The 22,533-nt window shown below is 43.7% G+C and overlaps 1 protein-coding gene across 1 annotated transcript in view; it reads right to left on the bottom strand.

Moving 5' to 3' along the window:
* Nucleotides 1–22,533, bottom strand: part of LOC138666220 (vomeronasal type-2 receptor 26-like) — a 94,612-nt gene that overhangs the window by 41,734 nt on the left and 30,345 nt on the right. The window contains exon 4 of the mRNA XM_069754457.1: nt 17,257–17,380. Coding sequence (XP_069610558.1) covers nt 17,257–17,380 — 124 coding nt within the window. The remainder of the gene's footprint in view (nt 1–17,256; nt 17,381–22,533) is intronic.

The following is a 22,533-nucleotide window of genomic DNA, read 5'->3' as shown; positions in this document are numbered from 1 at the left end:
TATGGCACAGCTATGGGACAATAATGAACGGTGCAGAGCACTATATGGCACAGCTATGGGGAGATATGAACGGTGCAGAGCACTATATGGCACAGCTATGGGACAATAATGAACGGTGCAGAGCACTATATGGGGCACAGCTATGGGACAATAATGAACGGTGCAGAGCACTATATGGCACAGCTATGGGGAAATAATGAACGGTGCAGAGCACTATATGGGGCACAGCTATGGGATAATAATGAACGGTGCAGAGCACTATATGGCACAGCTATGGGACAATAATGAACGGTGCAGAGCACTATATGGCACAGCTATGGGGAAATAATGAACAAGCAGAGCACTATATGGCACAGCTATGGGGAAATAATGATCTATTTTTATTTTTGAAATTCACCGGTAAATGCTGCATTTCCACCCTAGGCTTATACTCGAGTCAATAAGTTTTCCCAGTTTTTTGTGGCAAAATTAGGGGGGTCGGCTTATACTCGGGTCGGCTTATACTCGAGTATATACGGTACCTATTCTCTATGAGGATAATACATTATTGCACATATTAAAAGATGGAGTTAATGTAGTAGCAAGGAGGGCACAAACCATTGGAGACATAATTGCCCCTAATTCAGTTTTGCCCAAAACCGGATCTAAGTCCATCACCTGGTTAAATTGTAGAGGTTTTTACAAATGTTGTACTGCAGCCTGTAGTACGTGTGCTCCTGCGCAGCTGGGAAATACTTTTTGGGATTCTGAGAAAACTAAAAATTACAATATAAATAGTTTTATTAATTGCCACACTAAAAATGTGGTTTACAAAATAGATTGCACAATATGTCAGATATCCTATGTAGGATGCATGTCGTGAAAACTGAAAACACGCACAACGGAGCACTTTAGGGCTGTAAATCATTATAATACAACAAATAGAAATGTCTCAATGGCAGCAAAACATTTTGTTACAGTACATAATGGGGACATTACAGCTTTCAAAGTGCATAGCATTGAAAAAATTCACCTTCCCAACCGAGGGGGAGATATGAAGAGACGCCTACTCACAAGAGAGGCTTTTTGGATTTATAACCTCAACACTCGTTTTCCTGTAGGTTTGAACAAAAGAAACAAAATATTGTATCACTATTGCTAATTGTTTAGTATTATTATTTTATTCTGTATTTTAAGCAAGTGTGACATATGTGTTCGCAGGACCTTTGTACTAAATCATGTGATTCACAGGGGGCGGGACTTTGAACTTATGAGCACTATATGTGTAGCTCTCATTTGTAATGAGAAAAAGGCATGAGTAAGACTGATATAGGTTGAAACGCGTTGCCATAATTACTACAAGCACCTGCTTGGTCCATAAGGATTATGTTTTAACCATTTTGGATTAATAAAGACTTTACTAATATTATCAAAGCTGGAGTACCCACGTTTGTTTGGATTTGCTGCTGCTCGATGTCCAGGTCAGGACGAACTCCCGTGCTCTGTGCCTGTCGGTCTAGTTGGTGAGCTGGCTATGGCTTTTTAGCCGTTTTTCTATTTTTGTGTTAAAAAATACAATAGTTTGACTACTACATGCATGAATTGGCACATGCGCAATCAACATGCGTTAATCTGTGAATCTCACTGTGCTAAAATGCAGACTAGTGGGGCCCGCCAACCACTGTCTGACCCATCAACCCGATCTTATGCTTCTTCCTCCTCTCTCACCGTGGCAAGTGTTCTAGCACATTTCTCCGGCTGCAGAACCTCCACTTTTTTTCCTGCTACAGTTGGGGTGAAAGCCCGTCAGCTGTTACAGAAGTGAACATGCCTGCAGTTTTCAACTGATCTCATATACCGAGCAAACCCCATCTTTCTCAATCCACTTTCACCTCTCTCATAGTTCAGCAGCTTGTTGTGTTCACCCTACTTCACCCTCTCTCAGCACAGCAGCAACCCATAATTGTGGTCACGTAACAGATTGCTTTGGCATGTGTAGGAAACAGGGCTGTGGAGTCGGTAAGCCAATCCTCCGACTCCAACTCCAACTCCTCAATTCCCATGACACCGACTCCATGACTCCGACTCCCTCATACATGGCTCATGTTTAAGTGATAAATTTACTGTAGTAAAATGGCAACATCAGGTTTTTAATCATTATTATGATACAATAATCAAGCCATTTAGATAGAACATATAATATATTTATTGGAATACAACTTTAGAACAAAAAAACTTTGCATATTTACAATTTATTATACACTCTGCAGTAAGTGGAAAAAAAACAGTTTTCAGCAAAACATACTGAATAACATTTGTGCAGTCTATGAATTTGTTCTGAGAAATAGTATCGCCTCCATCAGATCCTTCTTTATAGATGACTTCAAATCAGACCTCATTATTTTAAGGCTAGAGAACAACCTCTATACACTAACTTGGGTTGGTGGCAAAGCAGTAACCATATGGACAACATCTCTAACAATTTCAGGGTATAAAGGAATTGCCGTGTGCACAGTCAGTTTTGATGAACGATTGAACTCTTCTACTTCTTTGAGAGCAAGTGAAAAATTTTGCTGAAATATGGTCAATCTTTTTCCCTGCGGCGACGCCTTGCCTGATCCATATCGTCCAAATACTTGTTGAAATTAAACTCCTCATCTGATGAGGATGAAGGAACGGCAGCAGCACTGGCAGGACCTGAGTCCTCTTGCTCTTGGCTATCCTGTAGCCCACTTATCCTAACTGCTACCTCAATCAAACCTCTTTTCCTTTAGTAAGCTGTTGATCATCCAGCAATATACGATGACTCGGGTCCACATAAACAGCTGCCAGAAGAATTTTATTTTCTAATAGCAGTGTCTCTCTCCGTTTCATTGAAGCAGCAATGCCATCTGTGATTAAACCTCCTCCTTGGGACAGGCAAAACAACAAGTTCTTCCACTCCTTTATAAAAATGTCTGGAGTTAAATCCTCAGCTTGTAACTTTTTAGTCATTGTAAATGGGTGATGAAGCAATTTCTTCAATTCAGCCACCTGTGTCCATTGACCTTCATGTAGTTTTACCTGAGGGTTGGCCATATCTACAAGGAAGGGTTTCAGCACAAGCAATAACTCAATCATTAGATAGGTGCTGCCCCACCGAGTGGCTTCCATAATTACCCCTTTTCAAGCATATCTCTTCAAGATGGAATCAATTTTAGAGGTTCTGGCAGCAATAGCCAATTTCCTCACTTTTCTAATCAGAGTCCCAGCATGTCCCTCTTGCAGACTATTTCTTATTGCCAGCTGCAGCGTGTGCACAACACAGTGCATGTGATGAATAGGTAACAGGTGTGAAGCAGTTTCAACAAGATCATCTAATTGTAATATGCTTTTTCACTCTGCACATGGCTGAATTTCACTGCCACAAAATGACAAGATGGGATATGGCATGCTGTATCACGTTTGTCACAGAAAAAAATAGATTTTTTTACTCTGCATGAGCTCTGCATACAGCTGAATTTGACTGCCACTAAATGACAGTGTGACATGGCATGCTGAATCACGTTAGCCCCTGATAAAAAAATCATTTTGTATTCAGCTGAATTTCACGGCCACAAAATTACAAGGTGAGAAATACAGTACCTTGTTGAATCACGTTGGCAACTGAGAAAAATATTATTTTTTACTCTGCATACAGCTGAATTTCATCACCACTAAATGACAAGGTGACATATGGTGTGCTGAATCATGTTAGCAACCGAAAAAAAGGCTTTTTTTACTCTCCATATAGCTGAATTTCACTGCCACTAATTGACAAGGAGATATATGGCGTGCTGAATGACGTTAGCAACTGAATTTATTTTTATTTTTTGTCTGCATGAGTAATGCATACAACAGAATTTGACTGCCACTAAAAGACAAGGTGACATATAATGAATCATCTTAGCAACTGAAATAAATAGTTTTTTTTACTCAGCATACAGCTGAGTTTCACCGCCACAAAATTGCAAGGTGAGATATTCCTTGTTGAATCACGCTACCAACTGAGAAAAATATTTTTTCTTACTCTGCATACATCTAAATTTCATCGCCACTAAATGACAAGGTGACATATGATGTGATGAATCATGTTAGCAACCAAAAAAAAGGCTTTTTTACTCTGCATAAAGCTGAATTTGACTGCCACTAAATGACAGGGTGACATGGCATGCTGAATCACGTTAGCACCTGATAAAAAAAAGTTATTCTGTATACAGCTGAATTTCCTGCCGAAAAATTGCAAGGTGAAATATGCCTTGTTGAATACGTTAGCAACTAAAAAAAAAATTTTTTTTACTCTGCATACATCTCAATTTCACCTCCGCTAAATGACAAGGTGACATTTGGCGTGCTGAATGACGTTAACAGCTGAAGAAAAAATATTTTTTTACTCTGCATGAGCAATGCATACAGCTGAATTTGACTGCCACTAAATGACAAGGTGACATATGGCATGTGTTAGGGCTAGCGGAACACACCAAGTAATAAAGAGATTGATATGAGGTGCATTCGCAGCCCGGGGTCCACCGTGCAGAGATACCTGCTGCAAAGTAATGGCGGATGGACATTGAGCTCACACGTGGGTTAAACTTCACCCCGTGTGAAATGGAAGCGATCTCTGTTGCCTCACAGAGTCGCACTATACACTGAAAATAATACCCTAACTAGGGTTGTGCTTGCTCTGGAACTCTTCTATCCTAACCGCACACATGAAGGAACCAGATGCTAAGCCAAGGCTAATTGCCCCCACTGATGCTAGTTGTCTGCCTGAGTGTGCAACCCCAAAGCTAAACAGACTCACACCACATAAAAACAGAGTGGTAGAGTATTCACTGACAAAAGCCAAACACAAATGATACTAGTGCATGGCCGTGCCGCCATGCAAACCTTTTATAGTTGTAGCTCTCCAGGACCTTCCTAGTGGACCAATAGGAGCTGCTATGGGACCTGAGCGTGTGACCCCCGACCTCCAATGAGAGGTCTTCCCTTAGACATGCTCAGAAGGAGAAAAGCAGGACTTAGTTCCAGGAGAGCTTGCTCGCCGCTGAACAGTACTGGTTATAATGGCTGAACCTGGAAGGGCAGTAACCAAACATGGCAACTCAATTATTTACCCGCACTTTTACCAAATTTTACATATTTTTTCCGATTTTAAGAAAAAATGCTTGTGTTACAGATCACGAATCTGAATGTGCCATATTCGTACCGAATTTATGTTTGGCGATCGTTTTCCAAACATATTTGCTCATCTCTAGTTCCAATGACAAGATATACTGTCCTCATACTGCAATACCATAGATGCATGTCTCCCATATATATTATAATTGTTTTAGCTGCAAGGAAAAAATCCTATAATTTAGTGAATTGCACTGGTATTGTAATACTATAAATTAATGTTATTATTTACATTATACAGCAGCACGGTGGCTCAGTGGTTAGCACTGCAGCCTTGCTGCGCTTGGGTTCAAATCCAACCAAGGACAACATTGGCAAGAAGTTTACATCTTCTCCCTTTGATTGTGTGGGTTTCCTCCCATACTCCAAAGACAAACTGATAGGGAACTTAGATGTGCGTCCCATTGGGGACAGTGCTGGTAATGTCTGTAAAGCTCTGTGGAATTAAAGGCATTATATAAGTGAGCAAAATAAATAAATTATACAGTAGACTTTCCTGTGTACCTCAATTTTCAGCATCTTTTCAGAGTTTTTAATTATTTTATATATTACATAATAAAATGTAACCACTTCTCTTCTGTAGAAGAAAAATAAACAATTATACTCACCTTCTATCTGCTCCCCCATCATTCAATGTCCTCTTCTGAAGCTGGCAGCTGACTTCAGTTTGCTAGAGACAGGAGCACATGACATTACTCTCATGCGCCTCCAGTCATGTGCACGCTGATGTCTGGCCTCTGAATGGCCGGTAGGGTGTAATGCTCTCATGGACCAGACTGGTCTCTCCTCTGCAATACACTTCAGCTGAATGTGCTTTTGAAGACGCACATCCAGGTGAAGTTTGCGCTGGCATCAGCTGGCCCTTCACCCTCCTGGGCCCCACACCTGTATGGGCCGGGTTGCTTTCGAGACCGCTGCAACTGCAGTAATTATGCCCCTACTCATGGTAGTAAAAGAGCGCAATAACATGAAAAGGCCCTCTCCTGCGGAACCACCTGCTCTGAAAAAACACCTACCGTATATACTCGAGTATAAGTTGACCCAAGTATAAGCCAAGTATAAGCCAAGGCACCTAATTTTGCCACAAAAAAATAGGAAACCTTATTGACTCGAGAATAAGCCAGGTATGCATTGTCCCCTCATCCCTATCCTGGTATGCATGGCTCCCCATCTCCATCCTTGTATGCATGGCTCCCCGTTCCCGTCACTGTTTGCATGGCTCCCTGTCCTTGTTTGCATGGCTCCTTGTCCCTGTCCTTGTATGCATGGCTCCTTGTCCCTGTATGCATGGCTCCTTATCCCTGTCCTTGTATGCATGGCTCCTTATCCCCTATCCTTGTATGCATGATTCCTATAAAAAAAACACATCCTACTTACCTTCACTGCACGCCCTCGCTGCATCTCGTTCTGGCACCAGCAGCTCTTCCGGCCGAGCGATCATGTTTCTCTGCTCATTAAAGTAATGAATAATCACTCCACGCCTATGGGAGTGGAGAGGGGCGAATATTCATTACCTTAATGAGCGGGGGACACGTGATCGCTCGGCTGGAAAACTAGCACCGGAAGGAGATGCAGCGAGTGAGCGCAGGGAAGGTAAGTAGGATGTGTGCTTGAAGCCGGCGGCTGTGGCTTTAACTGTGCACGCTGTGCCATCGCAGTGAATATTCATTTTTCTTTAGCAGCGGGCACAGTTACAGCCGCAGCCGCCGGCTTCTGCCTCTGTGACCCGCTGCTCCACCGCTCCCCCTCACCTGCCATCTTTCTGGGACAATGACTCATGTATAAGCCATAGGGGGAGTTTTCAGCGCAAAAAAATGTGCTGAAAAACTCGGATTATACACGAGTATATATGGTATGTTTTACTGACCAAGGCATAAAGGACTAAGTTTCATGATACTAATCAATGCTGCACATTGCACATTCATTCTGCTATTTAATCTCTGTCTAGTGTCATGTATGATGAGCTGAATATTGTGGAAGTTGGCAAGCCGGGAAATATTTTGGATATGACAAACGAAAATAAATTAGGTCATGAAAAAGTCTTGTGAAATGCTAGCTCAGTAATGGAATAAAAAATGTAATTTTATTATAAAAATTAATAAAATCTTTGGAAGGTCAGCTCACTTAGCTGCACCCCGAGGCAGACACGGGAACAATTTTAGGTTAGTGTCTCTGGGTGGTTTATTACTTTATAAACCATAAAGCCTAAAATCATAACAAAAAAAGCCTTTCTGGTACAAATGATAATAAAAAGTCCATACAAAGTCCTTCCCAGTATGGCTCCAGCCTTCTGGGACAAAGATGCACAGCAGCTCTTTCTGGAGCTTCAAACTGGAAGCTTCCTTCCTCCAAGGCCGGTTTCACACGTCAGTGGCTCCGGTACGTGAGGTGACAGTTTCCTCACGTACCGGAGACACTGACTCACGTACACATATTAAAATCAATGTGTCTCTGCACATGTCAGCGTGTTTTCACGGACCGTGTGTCCGCTTGGAAAACACGGAGACATGTCAGTGTTCGTGGGAACGCATGGATCACACGGACCCATTAAAGTCAATGGGTCCATGTAAAACAAGTACCGCACACGGATGCTGTCCGTGTGCAGTCCGTGTGCCGTGCAGGAGACAGCACTACAGTAAGCGCTGTCCCCCCAGCTTGTGGTGCTGAAGCCTCATTCATTTCTTCTCTCCAGCAGCATTCGCTGGAGAGAAGGAATGAAAAATCTTTTTTTGTTGTTAAAATAAAGTTCCCGGTAATCTCCCCCCTCCCACCCTCTGTGCGCCCGCCCGCTGTCATTAAAATACTTACCCAGCTCCCTCGATGCTTCCATCCTCTCAGCGTCACAGCTCTTCCTGTGTGAGCGGTCACGTGGTGCCGCACATTACAGTGATGAATATGCGGCTCCACCTCCCATAGGAGTGGAGCCGCATATTCATCACTGTAATAAGCGGCACCACGTGACCGCTCATACAGGAAGAGCTGCGACGCTGAGAGGAAGCTTCGAGGGAGCTGGGTAAGTATTTAAATGCCAGTGGGCGGGCGCACAGGGGAGGGAGGGGGGAGATTACCGGGAACTTTATTTTAACAACAATTTGTTTTTTTAAAAAAATGATTTTTCATTCCTTCTCTCCAGCGAACGCTGCTGGGAAGGAGGAATCAATTCTGGATTCAGCACCCAACGCAGGGGACAGCGCTTAACTCTAGCGCTGTCTCCTGCACGGTGCATGTAACATAGTAACATAGTTAGTAAGGCCGAAAAAAGACATTTGTCCATCCAGTTCAGCCTATATTCCATCATAATAAATACCCAGATCTACGTCCTTCTACAGAACCTAATAATTGTATGATACAATATTGTTCTGCTCCAGGAAGACATCCAGGCCTCTCTTGAACCCCTCGACTGAGTTCGCCATCACCACCTCCTCAGGCAAGCAATTCCAGATTCTCACTGCCCTAACAGTAAAGAATCCTCTTCTATGTTGGTGGAAAAACCTTCTCTCCTCCAGACGCAAAGAATGCCCCCTTGTGCCCGTCACCTTCCTTGGTATAAACAGATCCTCAGCGAGATATTTGTATTGTCCCCTTATATACTTATACATGGTTATTAGATCGCCCCTCAGTCGTCTTTTTTCTAGACTAAATAATCCTAATTTCGCTAATCTATCTGGGTATTGTAGTTCTCCCATCCCCTTTATTAATTTTGTTGCCCTCCTTTGTACTCTCTCTAGTTCCATTATATCCTTCCTGAGCACCGGTGCCCAAAACTGGACACAGTACTCCATGTGCGGTCTAACTAGGGATTTGTACAGAGGCAGTATAATGCTCTCATCATGTGTATCCAGACCTCTTTTAATGCACCCCATGATCCTGTTTGCCTTGGCAGCTGCTGCCTGGCACTGGCTGCTCCAGGTAAGTTTATCATTAACTAGGATCCCCAAGTCCTTCTCCCTGTCAGATTTACCCAGTGGTTTCCCGTTCAGTGTGTAATGGTGATATTGATTCCCTCTTCCCATGTGTATAACCTTACATTTATCATTGTTAAACCTCATCTGCCACCTTTCAGCCCAAGTTTCCAACTTATCCAGATCCATCTGTAGCAGAATACTATCTTCTCTTGTATTAACTGCTTTACATAGTTTTGTATCATCTGCAAATATCGATATTTTACTGTGTAAACCTTCTACCAGATCATTAATGAATATGTTGAAGAGAACAGGTCCCAATACTGACCCCTGCGGTACCCCACTGGTCACAGCGACCCAGTTAGAGACTATACCATTTATAACCACCCTCTGCTTTCTATCACTAAGCCAGTTACTAACCCATTTACACACATTTTCCCCCAGACCAAGCATTCTCATTTTGTGTACCAACCTCTTGTGCGGCACGGTATCAAACGCTTTGGAAAAATCGAGATATACCACGTCCAATGACTCACCGTGGTCCAGCCTATAGCTTACCTCTTCATAAAAACTGATTAGATTGGTTTGACAGGAGCGATTTCTCATAAACCCATGCTGATATGGAGTTAAACAGTTATTCTCATTGAGATAATCCAGAATAACATCCCTCAGAAACCCTTCAAATATTTTACCAACAATAGAGGTTAGACTTACTGGCCTATAATTTCCAGGTTCACTTTTAGAGCCCTTTTTGAATATTGGCACCACATTTGCTATGCGCCAGTCCTGCGGAACAGACCCTGTCGCTATAGAGTCACTAAAAATAAGAAATAATGGTTTATCTATTACATTACTTAGTTCTCTTAGTACTCGTGGGTGTATGCCATCCGGACCCGGAGATTTATCTATTTTAATCTTATTTAGCCGGTTTCGCACCTCTTCTTGGGTTAGATTGGTGACCCTTAATATAGGGTTTTCATTGTTTCTTGGGATTTCACCTAGCATTTCATTTTCCACCGTGAATACTGTGGAGAAGAAGGTGTTTAATATGTTAGCTTTTTCCTCGTCATCTACAACCATTCTTTCCTCACTATTTTTTAAGGGGCCTACATTTTCAGTTTTTATTCTTTTACTATTGATATAGTTGAAGAACAGTTTGGGATTAGTTTTACTCTCCTTAGCAATGTGCTTCTCTGTTTCCTTTTTGGCAGCTTTAATTAGTTTTTTAGATAAAGTATTTTTCTCCCTATAGTTTTTTAGAGCTTCAATGGTGCCATGTGGTACCCAGTCGGCACACGGACAGCACACGGCTGCCGCACATGTGCCACACTGATGTGCCACGTGAGCACATGGACACACGGACACGGATAACTCCGGTACCAATTTTTCCGGTACCGGAATTATCTGGACGTGTGGGACAGGCTCAAGACATTACCGACAGAAAAAAAAACACTGGACATTTAACCCCTTTATCCCATATGACGTACTATACCGTCGAGGTGGGGTGGGCTTTAATTCCCACCGACGGTATAGTACGTCGGTACGTCGCAGCTGAAATCTGGCACTATGTGCCAGGAGTGGTCACGGACCGCCCCCGGCACATTAACCCCCGGCACACCGCGATCAAACATGATCGCGATGTGCCGGCGGTGCAGGGAAGCATCGCGCAGGGAGGGGGGTCCCTGCGTGCTTCCCTGAGCCCCCCGCAGCAACGCGATGTGATCGCGTTGCTCCGGGGGTCTCCCACCTCCTTCCTCCTTGCTGCACCCGGATCCAAGATGGCCGCGGGTGGCTTACCAAGGGTGGCTTACCAAGTGCCTGCTCAGAGCAGGCACTTGGTAACGCTGCACTGCTCTCAGACAGATCGGTGATCTGTCAGAGTGCTGTGCAAACTGGCAGATCACCGATCTGTATTGTCCCCCCCTGGGACAAAGTAAAAAAGTTAAAAAAAAAATTTCCAAATGTGTAAAAAAAAAAAAAAAAAATTCCTAAATAATGAAAAAAAAAAAAAATATATTATTCCCATAAATACATTTCTTTATCTAAATAATAATAAAAAAAACAATAAAAGTACACATATTTAGTATCGCCGTGACCCAACCTATAAAACTGGCCCACTAGTTAACCCCTTCAGTAAACACCGTAAGAAAAAAAAAAAACGAGGCAAAAAACGCTTTATTATCATACCGCCGAACAAAAAGTGGAATAACACGCGATCAAAAAGATAGATATAAATAACCATGGTACCGCTGAAAGCGTCATCTTGTCCCGCAAAAAATGAGCCGCCATACAGCATCATCAGCAAAAAAATAAAAAAGTTATAGTCCTGAGAATAAAGCGATGCAAAAATAATAATTTTTTCTATAAAATAGTTTTTATCGTATAAAAGCGCCAAAACATAAAAAATGATTTAAATGAGGTATCACTGTAATCGTACTGACCCAAAGAATAAAACTGCTTTATCAATTTTACCAAACGCGGAACGGTATAAACGCCTCCCCCAAAAGAAATTCATGAATAGCTGGTTTTTGGTCATTCTGCCTCACAAAAATCGTAATAAAAAGCGATCTAAAAATGTCACGTGCCCGAAAATGTTACCAATAAAAATGTCAACTCGTCGCGCAAAAAACAAGACCTCACATGACTCTGTGGACCAAAATATGGAAAAATTATAGCTCTCAAAATGTGGTAACGCAAAAAATATTTTTTGCAATCAAAAGCGTCTTTCAGTGTGTGACGGCTGCCAATCATAAAAATCCGCTAAAAAACCCGCTATAAAAGTAAATCAAACCCCCCTTCATCACCCCCTTAGTTAGGGAAAAATTAAAAAAATGTATTTATTTCCATTTTCCCGTTAGGGTTAGGGCTATGGCTAGGGTTAGGGCTAGGGCTAGGGTTAGGGTTAGGGCTAGGGTTAGGGCTAGGGCTAGGGTTAGGGTTAGGGCTAGGGTTAGGGTTAGGGCTAGGGTTAGGGCTAGGGTTAGGGCTAGGGCTAGGGCTAGGGTTAGGGTTAGGGCTAGGGTTAGGGCTAGGGCTAGGGTTAGGGTTAGGGCTAGGGTTAGGGTTAGGGCTAGGGTTAGGGCTAGGGTTAGGGTTAGGGTTAGGGCTAGGGTTAGGGCTAGGGTTAGGGCTAGGGTTAGGGCTAGGGTTAGGGTTGGGGCCACAGTTAGGGTTGGGGCTAAAGTTAGGGTTAGGGTTGGGGCTAAAGTTACGGTTAGGGTTTAGATTACATTTACAGTTGGGATTAGGGTTATTGGTGTGTCAGGGTTAGAGGTGTGGTTAGGGTTACTGTTGGGATTAGGGATAGGGGTGTGTTTGGATTAGGGTTTCAGTTATAATTGAGGGGTTTCCACTGTTTAGGCACATCAGGGGCTCTCCAAACGCGACATGGCGTCCGATCTCAATTCCAGCCAATTCTGCGTTGAAAAAGTAAAACAGTGATCCTTCTCTTCCGAGCTCTCCCGTGTGCCCAAACAGGGGTTTTCCCCAACATATGGGGTATCAGCATACTCAGGACAAATAGGACAACAACTTTTGGGATCCAATTTCTCCTGTTACCCTTGGGAAAATACAAAACTGGGAGATAAAAAATATTTTTTGTGGGAAAAAAAAGATTTTTTTATTTTCAAGGCTCTGCGTTATAAACTGTAGTGAAACACTTGGGGGTTCAAAGCTCTCACAACACATCTAGATGAGTTCCCTGGGGGGTCTAGTTTCCAATATGGGGTCACTTGTGGGGGGTTTCTACTGTTTAGGTACATTAGTGTTAGGAGTCGAGTTTCCTCTGCTGCACAGGGGGAATCTCGATCCGTCTCCGCTGCGGTCTCCCATTCTCCTCCAGCCGCAGTGGAGTCTGCTCAGCAGGGACGTCGCTCCCAGTGTCTTGCTCGCTCTCACTCTGTACAGAGAGTTACTGCTGCTTCTTCAGCTCCTGCCATTAAAGTCAGTGCTGGTCAGCGGCGAGCGGACTTCCCTGGGACTAAGTCCTTGTTTGCGCACACTGAGCATGCCCAGAGCAAGATCTCCCGTTGGAGATCGAGGGTCATGTGCTCTGGCTCTGCAGCGCATTCCATTGGTCCTCTTGGCAGGCCCTGGAAGGGCAAAGTTTCTGTGGCCACTTCCTGTCCTGCAATTATATAAACTGCGCATGACCGCACGGCCATGCGCTAGTGTACAATTGAATACGTGTGTTTGTTGTGAGTGCAAGTCGTTCGTTAAATACCCCTACCCTATTGTATGACTGTTCGCGTATGGAGTATGGCTGCTATCTAGCGCCCGACAAATCACTCAACGTATCACACACGTATCAGCGTCTATTGCTGTGACCGCCAGTGCGGCGCCACGCGCCAGTAGTGCGCTTCCTGACCCACGTCTGGGTGCTTAGTGGTGCCTGCCAGCACGGCACAGTTCGCACTTCGGTGCTCTAATTATAAGAGTTGCCTAACACACCCTGTTGCGGTGTTGTGCCAGCAAGTGGTCTAATCGGACTTCAATCCTAGTTGGGGTTAAGTTCGCTGACTGCTTGCTCGCCTTCTATGTGCGGTACCGCGATCCTGTGACGCAACAGGATCGCTTCCTTCACGTTGGGTGAAGTTTAACCCATGCGAGTATACTTATGAGTACCGCCATATAGTCCGTCATTACTCAGCAGCAGGTTCCATCTCTGCACGGTGGACCCCGGGCTACGAACGCACCGTACACGATCAGTCTTATTATTTGGTGCGTTCCGCTAGCCCTAACACATTAGGGGCTCTGCAAATGCAATGTGACACCTGCAGACCATTCCATCTAAGTCTGCATTCCAAATGGCGCTCCTTCCCTTCCGAGCCCTCCCATGCAGCCAAACATTGGTTCCCCCCCACATATGGGGTATTAGCGCACTCAGGACAAATTGGACAACAACTTTTGGGGTCGAATTTCTCCTCTTACCCTTGGGAAAATACAAAACTGGGGGCTAAAAATAATTTTGGGGGGAAAATTTTTTTTTTAATTTTCACGGCTCTGCATTACAAACTGTAGTGAAACACTTGGGGGTTCAAAGCTCTCACATCACATCTAGATGAGTTCCTTAAGGGGTCTACTTTCCAAAATGGTGTCACTTGTGGGGGGTTTCTACTGTTTAGGTACATTAGGGGCTCTGCAAACGCAATGTGACACCTGCAGACCATTCCATTTAAGTATGCATTCCAAATGGCGCTCCTTCCCTTTCGAGCCCTCCCATGCGGCCAAACAGTGGTTCCCCCCCACATATGGGGTATCAGCACACTCAGGACAAATTGGACAACAACTTTTGGGGTCCAATTTCTCTTCTTACCCTCGGGAAAATACAAAACTGGGGGCTAAAAAAAAATTTTTGTGGGAAAAAATTTTTGTTTTATATTTACGGCTCTGCATTATAAACTTCTGTGAAGCCCTTGGTGGGTCAAAGCGCTCAAAACACATCTAGATAAATTCCTTAGGGGGTCTACTTTCCAAAATGGTGTCACTTGTGGGGGGTTTCTACTGTTTAGGTACATTAGGGGTTCTGCAAACGCAATGTGACGCCTGCAGACCATTCCATCTAAGTCTGTATTCCAAATGGCGCTCCTTCCCTTCCGAGCCCTTCCATGCGTCCAAACGGTGGTTCCCCCCCACATATGGGGTATCAGCGCACTCAGGACAAATTGGACAACAACTTTTGGGGTCCAATTTCTCCTGCTACCCTCGGGAAAATACAAAACTGGGGGCTAAAAAAATAATTTTTGTGGGAAAAAATTTTTGTTTTATTTTTACGGCTCTGCATTATAAACTTCTGTGAAGCCCTTGGTGGGTCAAAGCGCTCAAAACACATCTAGATAAGTTCCTTAGGGGGTCTACTTTCCAAAATGGTGTCACTTGTGGGGGGTTTCAATGTTTAGGCACATCAGTGGCTCTCCAAACGCAACATGGGGTCCCATCTCAATTCCTGTCAATTTTGCATTGAAAAGTCAAATGGCGCTACTTCCCTTCCGAGCTCTCCCATGCACCCAAACAGTGGTTTACCCCCACATATGGGGTATCAGCGTACTCAGGACAAATTGTACAACAACGTTTGGGGTCCAATTTCTTCTCTTACCCTTGGAAAAATAAAAAATTGGGGGCGAAAAGATAATTTTTGTGAAAAAACATGATTTTTTTATTTTTACGGTTCTGCATTATAAACTTCTGTGAAGCACTTGGTGGGTCAAAGTGCTCACCACACCTCTAGATAAGTTCCTTATGGGGCCTACTTTCCAAAATGGTGTCACTTGTGGGGGGTTTCAATGTTTAGGCACATCAGTGGCTCTCCAAACGCAACATGGCGTCCCATCTCAATTCCTGTCAATTTTGCATTGAAAGGTCAAACGGCGCTCCTTCCCTTCCGAGGTCTCCGATGCGCCTAAACAGTGGTTTATCCCCACATATGTGGTATCAGCGTACTCAGAACAAATTGTACAACAACTTTTGGGGTCCATTTTCTCCTGTTACCCTTGGTAAAATAAAACAAATTGGAGCTGAAGTAAATTTTTTGTGAAAAAAAGTTAAATGTTCATTTTTATTTAAACATTCCAAAAATTCCTGTGAAGCACCAGAAGGGTTAATAAACTTCTTGAATATGGTTTTGAGCACCTTGAGGGGTGCAGTTTTTAGAATGGTATCACACTTGGGTATTTTCTATCATATAGACCCCTCAAAATGACTTCAAATGAGATGTGGTCGCTAAAAAAAAATGGTGTTGTAAAAACGAGAAATTGCTGGTCAACTTTTAACCCTTATAACTCCCTAACAAAAAAAAATTTTGGTTCCAAAATTGTGCTGATGTAAAGTAGACATGTAGGAAATGTTACTTATTAAGTATTTTGTGTGACATATCTCTGTGATTTAATTGCATAAAAATTCAAATTTGGAAAATTGCGAAATTTTCAAAATTTTCGCCAAATTTCCGTTTTTTTCACAAATAAACATAGGTATTATCAAAGAAATTTTACCACTATCATGAAGTACAATATGTCCCGAGAAAACAATGTCAGAATCACTGGGATCCGTTGAAGCGTTCCAGAGTTATAACCTCATAAAGGGACAGTGGTCAGAATTGTAAAAATTGGCCCGGTCATTAACGTGCAAACCACCCTTGGGGCTTAAGGAGTTAACTCCCTCCAACCACATCCTTGAGTGGAGATATGGTGAATAGGCATCCCGCCCATCTCTGACCTACTCATCATGAAAGCCAGTCCCTTTAAATGACTGATTTACTCTCCACATATATCATGCTGAAGGAAAACTTATGGCTTTCAAATCAAGAAGGATAATAAGCTTTTGTGACACATATCTCCCCTAACATATGGCACCAGTGACCCTGTCACATAACTAGACTCACTTTTTAAATAAAAACTATTAGGAGGGTCATTTTCTCAATGTGGTCTGTCATGATCCCAATGGCAGCGGATCACTTAAGGACAAGCACAAATACAAACAAGCTCTAGGGCGATGGAACCTGAGCTGACCGCGACCCTGAACCTAACACACAAATAAAAGTAGCCGGGGAACGTGCCTACGATGATCCTAGACGTCTCGCTCCAGCCGAAGATCTAACTTCCCCTATTAGAAGAAACACAGACCTCTCTTGCCTCCAGAGAAATTCCCCACAGAAATAGCAGCCCCCCACATATAATGACGGTGAAGTGAGAGGAAAGCACATACGCAGTATGAAAACAGTTTCAGCAAAATGAGGCCCGCTAAAGCTAGATAGCAGAGGATACAAAAGTGAAATGCGCGGTCAGCGAAAAACCCTTCAAAAAACCATCCTGAAATTACTTGAACTCATGTGCCAACTCATGGTACATGAGGAGCAATTTCAGCCCACTAGAGCAACCAGCAGCAAGAATCACATATCTGCAGGCTGGACTAAAAACCAAATAAAGCAAAACACCAAAACAGGAAAATCCAAACTTAGCTTGACCAGAAGGTTCTAGGAGCAGGGAGCAGAGGTAACAAGACACACTGGATACATTGATAACCGGCGAGGAAATGCCAGCAAAGCCAGGTTAAATAGGAAACTCCCATATCCTGATGGAACAGGTGGAACCCAGAGACCCAGGAAAGACAAGTCACCCAGTACCATCAGTAACCACCAGAGGGAGCCCAAAAACAGAACTCACAACAGTAGTCTATTTCTACCCACCAGTGGTATTTGAGATTTCTCCTGCTGAACAGGGAACACAGTTGTAGCAGCAGATCGCTTCTCCTTCTCGACCGGATTTTCGAAATCCTGATGGACAGCTATCTGTGCATACTGACCGAGGGATCTGCAAGGTTAAGACACAAAAAGCATATTTTTGGGGGATAATGTGTACTATTATGTTTAATGTATTTTTTAAACTGATATTTGATTACTTTTCCCTTAATATAAAAAATTGTCATATTCAGATAAAACCCTCTTAACTGCTATACAACACATATGGGCATGTTGGTTTTTGAAAGGTAAATTCATCGACACTAATGATGAGCAAACATGCTCAAAAAAGGTTTTGTCCGAGCATGCTCATGTGCTAACCAAGTGTCTTCATCGTGCTAGAAAAATATGTTCGAGTCCCCAAGGCTGCAGGTCTCGCGGCTGTTAGAAAACTGCAACCCATGCAGGGATTTCCTGTTTGTCAGTGTCATGTCAAGTACAAGGCAAACAAATCAGTCAGCTGTCAATCAAACTGAAGAAGCTGGAGCTGAGTGATGAAGCAACCATGGGAGGTAGAGGTGTAAGGGTCAGGGGCCAGGGCAGTACTCGTGGCGGACAATTATCCCTGTATCACCCACTGGCCCCATCCCTTTAAAGTACCTCGGTGCTGCTCCTCTGTGCCATCAGAGTTTTCCCAGTACAGGGCTGTTACTTCTGCAGACGATTCCAAAAATAGAGAGTCACAGTCCGGTTTCACTTCAACATCAACATGTTTACTCAGCAACTTGTCATCCAGGGCACACACTGTTACAGCATTGGGCGTCAATGTCTCTGACCCTTGCTTGTCACTAAGCCTGCGTTCGGGATGGTCCGTACTATACGGTCCCACAGTGTCCTCAATGTCCAGTATTTCTGCCTTTCATGGGGGCATTCCCTGCCGTTTCGCTCCGGTCCTGAGAATGGCGGCCCATGCAAAATCCTTCTACATCTTGGTGCACTTTCTCCCACTTTGCTCAGCCTTCTTCTCTCCAGCAGCTGTAGTCCCACTATTACTGCACTGCTGTTCCTGTAGTTGCTGTACTTTCTGTTCTTAATTCTGGCCCCCTGTATACTACCGCTGAGCCCACTCTTCCTAGAAGAACATTACGGGGCACAATGTGCCCTGGGCTAGCCAGCCCTGTGAGCTACACGGGCACCCATGCCCCAAGTGAACTAAAGCAGGAAGCTCTTACTAACTTATTCCCACCATGCCCCTCCTATTCTAACTATTTGCCATAATGCCTCCATCTAGTGGCCACCTAGGGATACTACTCCCCTAAGACTAACTTGGCGGGGGCACTTACTTTCCCTAACAGTATATGTGCAAACATGTAATACCATGACAACATATTATACATTTAGAGTCTTTAAGGTAATACACCTAGGGTGTAGCAATACCTGTACGCAACCATGGTAATACACTTTAAATGTGTAGCAGTACCATACATAAATAACTGATAATACATTGAATAATGTAGCAGTATCACATGACATCTGGACAGTGGGTTAAGAGAGAGGGGAACAAGGCATCAAACTATCACATCCCCTACAGAGGCATGTGAAGAGCTCTGTCATGCCAGACCACTTAATTTATAATTTGCATATATAAATTAAAACATAGCTTTCAAAGATCAACATGCCCATAGATGTGGTTTTCTTGAGATGATCTTGGATGATCATAGCATTGCAGTTTATCCATTCCCTTAAAGGAGCACTCCCATTAAAGTTTTTATCCTCTTAACCCCTTAACGACCAGAGGTATTTTTGGTTCTACATTTTCATCTTTTGCTCCCCTTCTTCCCAGAGCCATAAAGTTTTTATTTTTTTGATCAAAATAGCCATGTGAGGGCTTGTTTTTTTGTGGGACAAGTTGTACTATTGAACCACACCATTGGTTTTACCATGTCGTGTACTCGAAAACGGGAAAAAAAATCCAAGTGCAGTGAAATTGCAAAAAAGTTCAATCCCACAGTTATTTTTTGGGGTTCTTTTCACCATGTTTAATAAATGTTAAAACTAACCTGACATTATGATTCTCCAGGTCATTACGAGTTCACAGACACCAAACATGTCTAGGTTCTTTTTTATTTAAGTGATGAAAAAAAATAAAAAATTTGTTAAAAAAAAAAAAAATTGCACCATTTTCATATAACCGTAGTGTCTCCATTTTTCGTTATATTGGGTTGGGTGACAGCTTCCTGTCCGTGGAAGCTGGAGAGTGAGGTTTCTGCCTGCTGCCACCGCTGCTGCCACAGCCTGACCACTGCCGCCTGTCTGCCATCTGGTACTCCCCTCTGCTGCCCCCCGCTGTCCGATCCCCCTGACCTCCGCTACCTCTCCCCGCCCCAGTAATTATCCCCCTGCCCCAGTGATCACCCTTCCCTGCTGCTGCAGGCTCCTACATCTCCTCAGCCCCCTCCTGCCCCCCTCTCCTGACAGCCCCCTCCTGCCCCCAGTGATCACCCCCCACCCCAGTGATCACCCTGAACACCCCCTGATCACCCCCTGCCCCCCTGATCACCCCCCTGCTGCTGGCTCCTGCATCTCGTCAGCCCCCCATGCCCGGTGATCGCCTCCCTGCCCCAGTGATCTCCCACATGCCCCACTGATTGTCCCCGTGCCCCACTGATTGCCCCCATGCCCGCTGATTGCCCCCGTGCCCCGCTGATTGCCCCATGCCCCACTGATTGCCCCCATGCCCTGCTGATCGCCCCCATGCCTCGCTGATCACCCCTTTTGCTGCTGCCGGCTCCTGCATCTCCTCAGCCTCCCGTGCCTGACAGCCCCCCTGCCCCGGTGATCTCCCCCCCTGCTGATCTTTCCCCTGCCCCGCTGATTTCCCCCCTGCCTCGGTGATTGCCCTTTGCCCCGGTGATCACCCCCTTGCCCCATTGATCACCCCCTCCATTGCCATTAGGGTTAGAGTTAGGCTAAAGTGAGTTGGGTTAAAGTTAGGGTTAGGGTTGGGGCTAAAATTAGGGTTAGGGCTAAAATTAGGGTTAGGGTTGGGGCTAAAGTTAGGGTTGGGACTAAAGTTAGGGTTAGGATTGGGGCTAAAGTTAGGCTTGGGATTAAGGGTAGGGTTATGGGTAGGGTTGGGATTAGGGTTACGGGTGTGTTGGAGTTAGGGTTGGAGTTAGAATTGGGGAGTTTCCACTGCTTAGGCACATTATGGGCTCTCCAAACGCGACATGACGCTCATGGACCATTCCATCAAAGTCTGCATTCCAAAACGTCACTACTTCCCTTCCGAGCCCCGACGTGTGCCCAAACAGTGGTTTTCCCCCCATATGGGGTACCATCGTACTCAGGAAAAACTGGACAACAACTTTTGGGGTCCAATTTCTCCTGTTACCCTTGTGAAAATAAAAAAGTGCGGGCTAAAAGATCATTTTTGAGAAATAAAAAGATTTTTTATTTTCACGGCTCTGCATTATAAACTTCTGTGAAGCACTTGGGGGTCCAAAGTGCTCGTCACCACACATCTAGATAAGTTCCATGGGAGGTCTAGTTTCCAAAATGGGGTCACTTGTGTGGTTGCTCTAATGTTTAGGCACACAGGGGCTCTCCAAATGTGACATGGTGTTCCCTAATGATTGGAGCTAATTTTCCATTCAAAAAGTCAAATGGCGCTCCTTCCCTTCCAAGCTCTGCTGTGCGCCCAAGCAGTGGTTTACCCCCACATATGAGGTATCAGTGTACTCAGGAGAAATAGCCCAACAAATTTTAGGATACATTTTATCCTGTTGCCCATGTGAAAATGAAAACAATTGAGGATAAAAGAAAATTTTTGTGAAAAAAAAGTACTTTTTCATTTTTACGGATCAATTTGTGAAGCACCTGGGGGGGTCCTTGGGGGGTCTAGTTTCCAAAATGGGGTCTTTTCTTGTGGGGAGCTCCAATGTTTAGGCACACAAGGGCTCTCCAAACGTGACATGGTGCTAACTATTGGAGCTAATTTTTCATTCAAAAAGTCAAATGGCGCTCCTTCCCTTCTGAGCCCTGTCGTGTGCCCAAACAGCGGTTTCCCCCCATATATGGGGTTTCAGCGTACTCAGGACAAATTGGACAACAACATTTGGGGGCCAATTTCTCCTTTTACCCTTGGGAAAATAAAAAATTGTTGTTGCTAAAAGAAAATTTTGTGACTAAAAAGTGAAATGTTCATTTTTCCCTGCCATGTTGCATCTGCTGTTATGAAACACCTGAAGGGTTAATAAACTTCTTGAATGTGGTTTTGAGCACCTTGAGGGGTGCAGTTTTCAGAATAGTGTCACTGTTGGGTATTTTCAGCCATATAGACCCCTCAAACTGACTTCAAATGTGAGATGGTCCCTAAAAAAATGGTTTTGTAAATTTTGTTGTAAAAATGAGAAATTGCTGGTCAACTTTTAACCCTTATAACTTCCTAACAAAAAAAAGTTGTTTCCAAAATTGTGCTGATGTAAAGTAGACATGTGGGTAATGTTATTTATTAACTATTAACTTTTGTGTCACATAACTCTCTGGTTTAACAGAATAAAAATAAAAAATTTGAAAATTGCAAAATTTTCAAAAGTTTCGCCAAATTTCCAATTTTTTCACAAATAAATGCAAAAATTATCGACCTAAATTTACCACTAATATGAAGCCCAATATGTCTCGAAAAAACATTCTCAGAATCGCTAGGATCTGTTGAAGCGTTCCTGAGTTATTACCTTATAAAAGGACACTGGTCAGAATTGAAAAAAAATGGCCAGGTCATTAAGGTCAAAATAGGCTGGGTCATGAAGGGGTCAAATGGGTTGTCTACAATCAAACAAGCCATTTTGGATGGCCTTAGTGTTCTAAATAAGTTAAAAGCATACTTATCTGTTTGGCGCCACTCCTCTCCAAGTGTTGTGTCACCTGGTGATTCATAACATTGCTTATGTCACATGAGAACTACAGAATATCAGTCAGATGGACTGCAGCGTTCACTGCAGTTTCTAATGGGATACAGTCTTCAAAGTTGGGCCTGATGGGCTGTAGCCTACATGGTTCTGTCTGACATATCTATGGAGGCTAAAACCCGTCTCAGCTGTATGACTTTATCCTATTTTATTTAGCATACTGGAGCCATTCAAAATGGAATGACTATTAGTGAAGAATATGCAAATTGACTCTTCAGAGAAAAAGAGGACTTAAACTCTATAGTGCCACCTGCTAGAAGTAGCGATCCTACAAGTCACAATCAACCCTTTAACGAGTCGTGCAATATCACTTGGG

The sequence above is a fragment of the Ranitomeya imitator genome, chromosome 2, assembly GCF_032444005.1.
Source record: "Ranitomeya imitator isolate aRanImi1 chromosome 2, aRanImi1.pri, whole genome shotgun sequence".
Taxonomy (NCBI): domain Eukaryota; kingdom Metazoa; phylum Chordata; class Amphibia; order Anura; family Dendrobatidae; genus Ranitomeya; species Ranitomeya imitator.
This window is presented reverse-complemented; position numbering and strand designations above follow the sequence as displayed.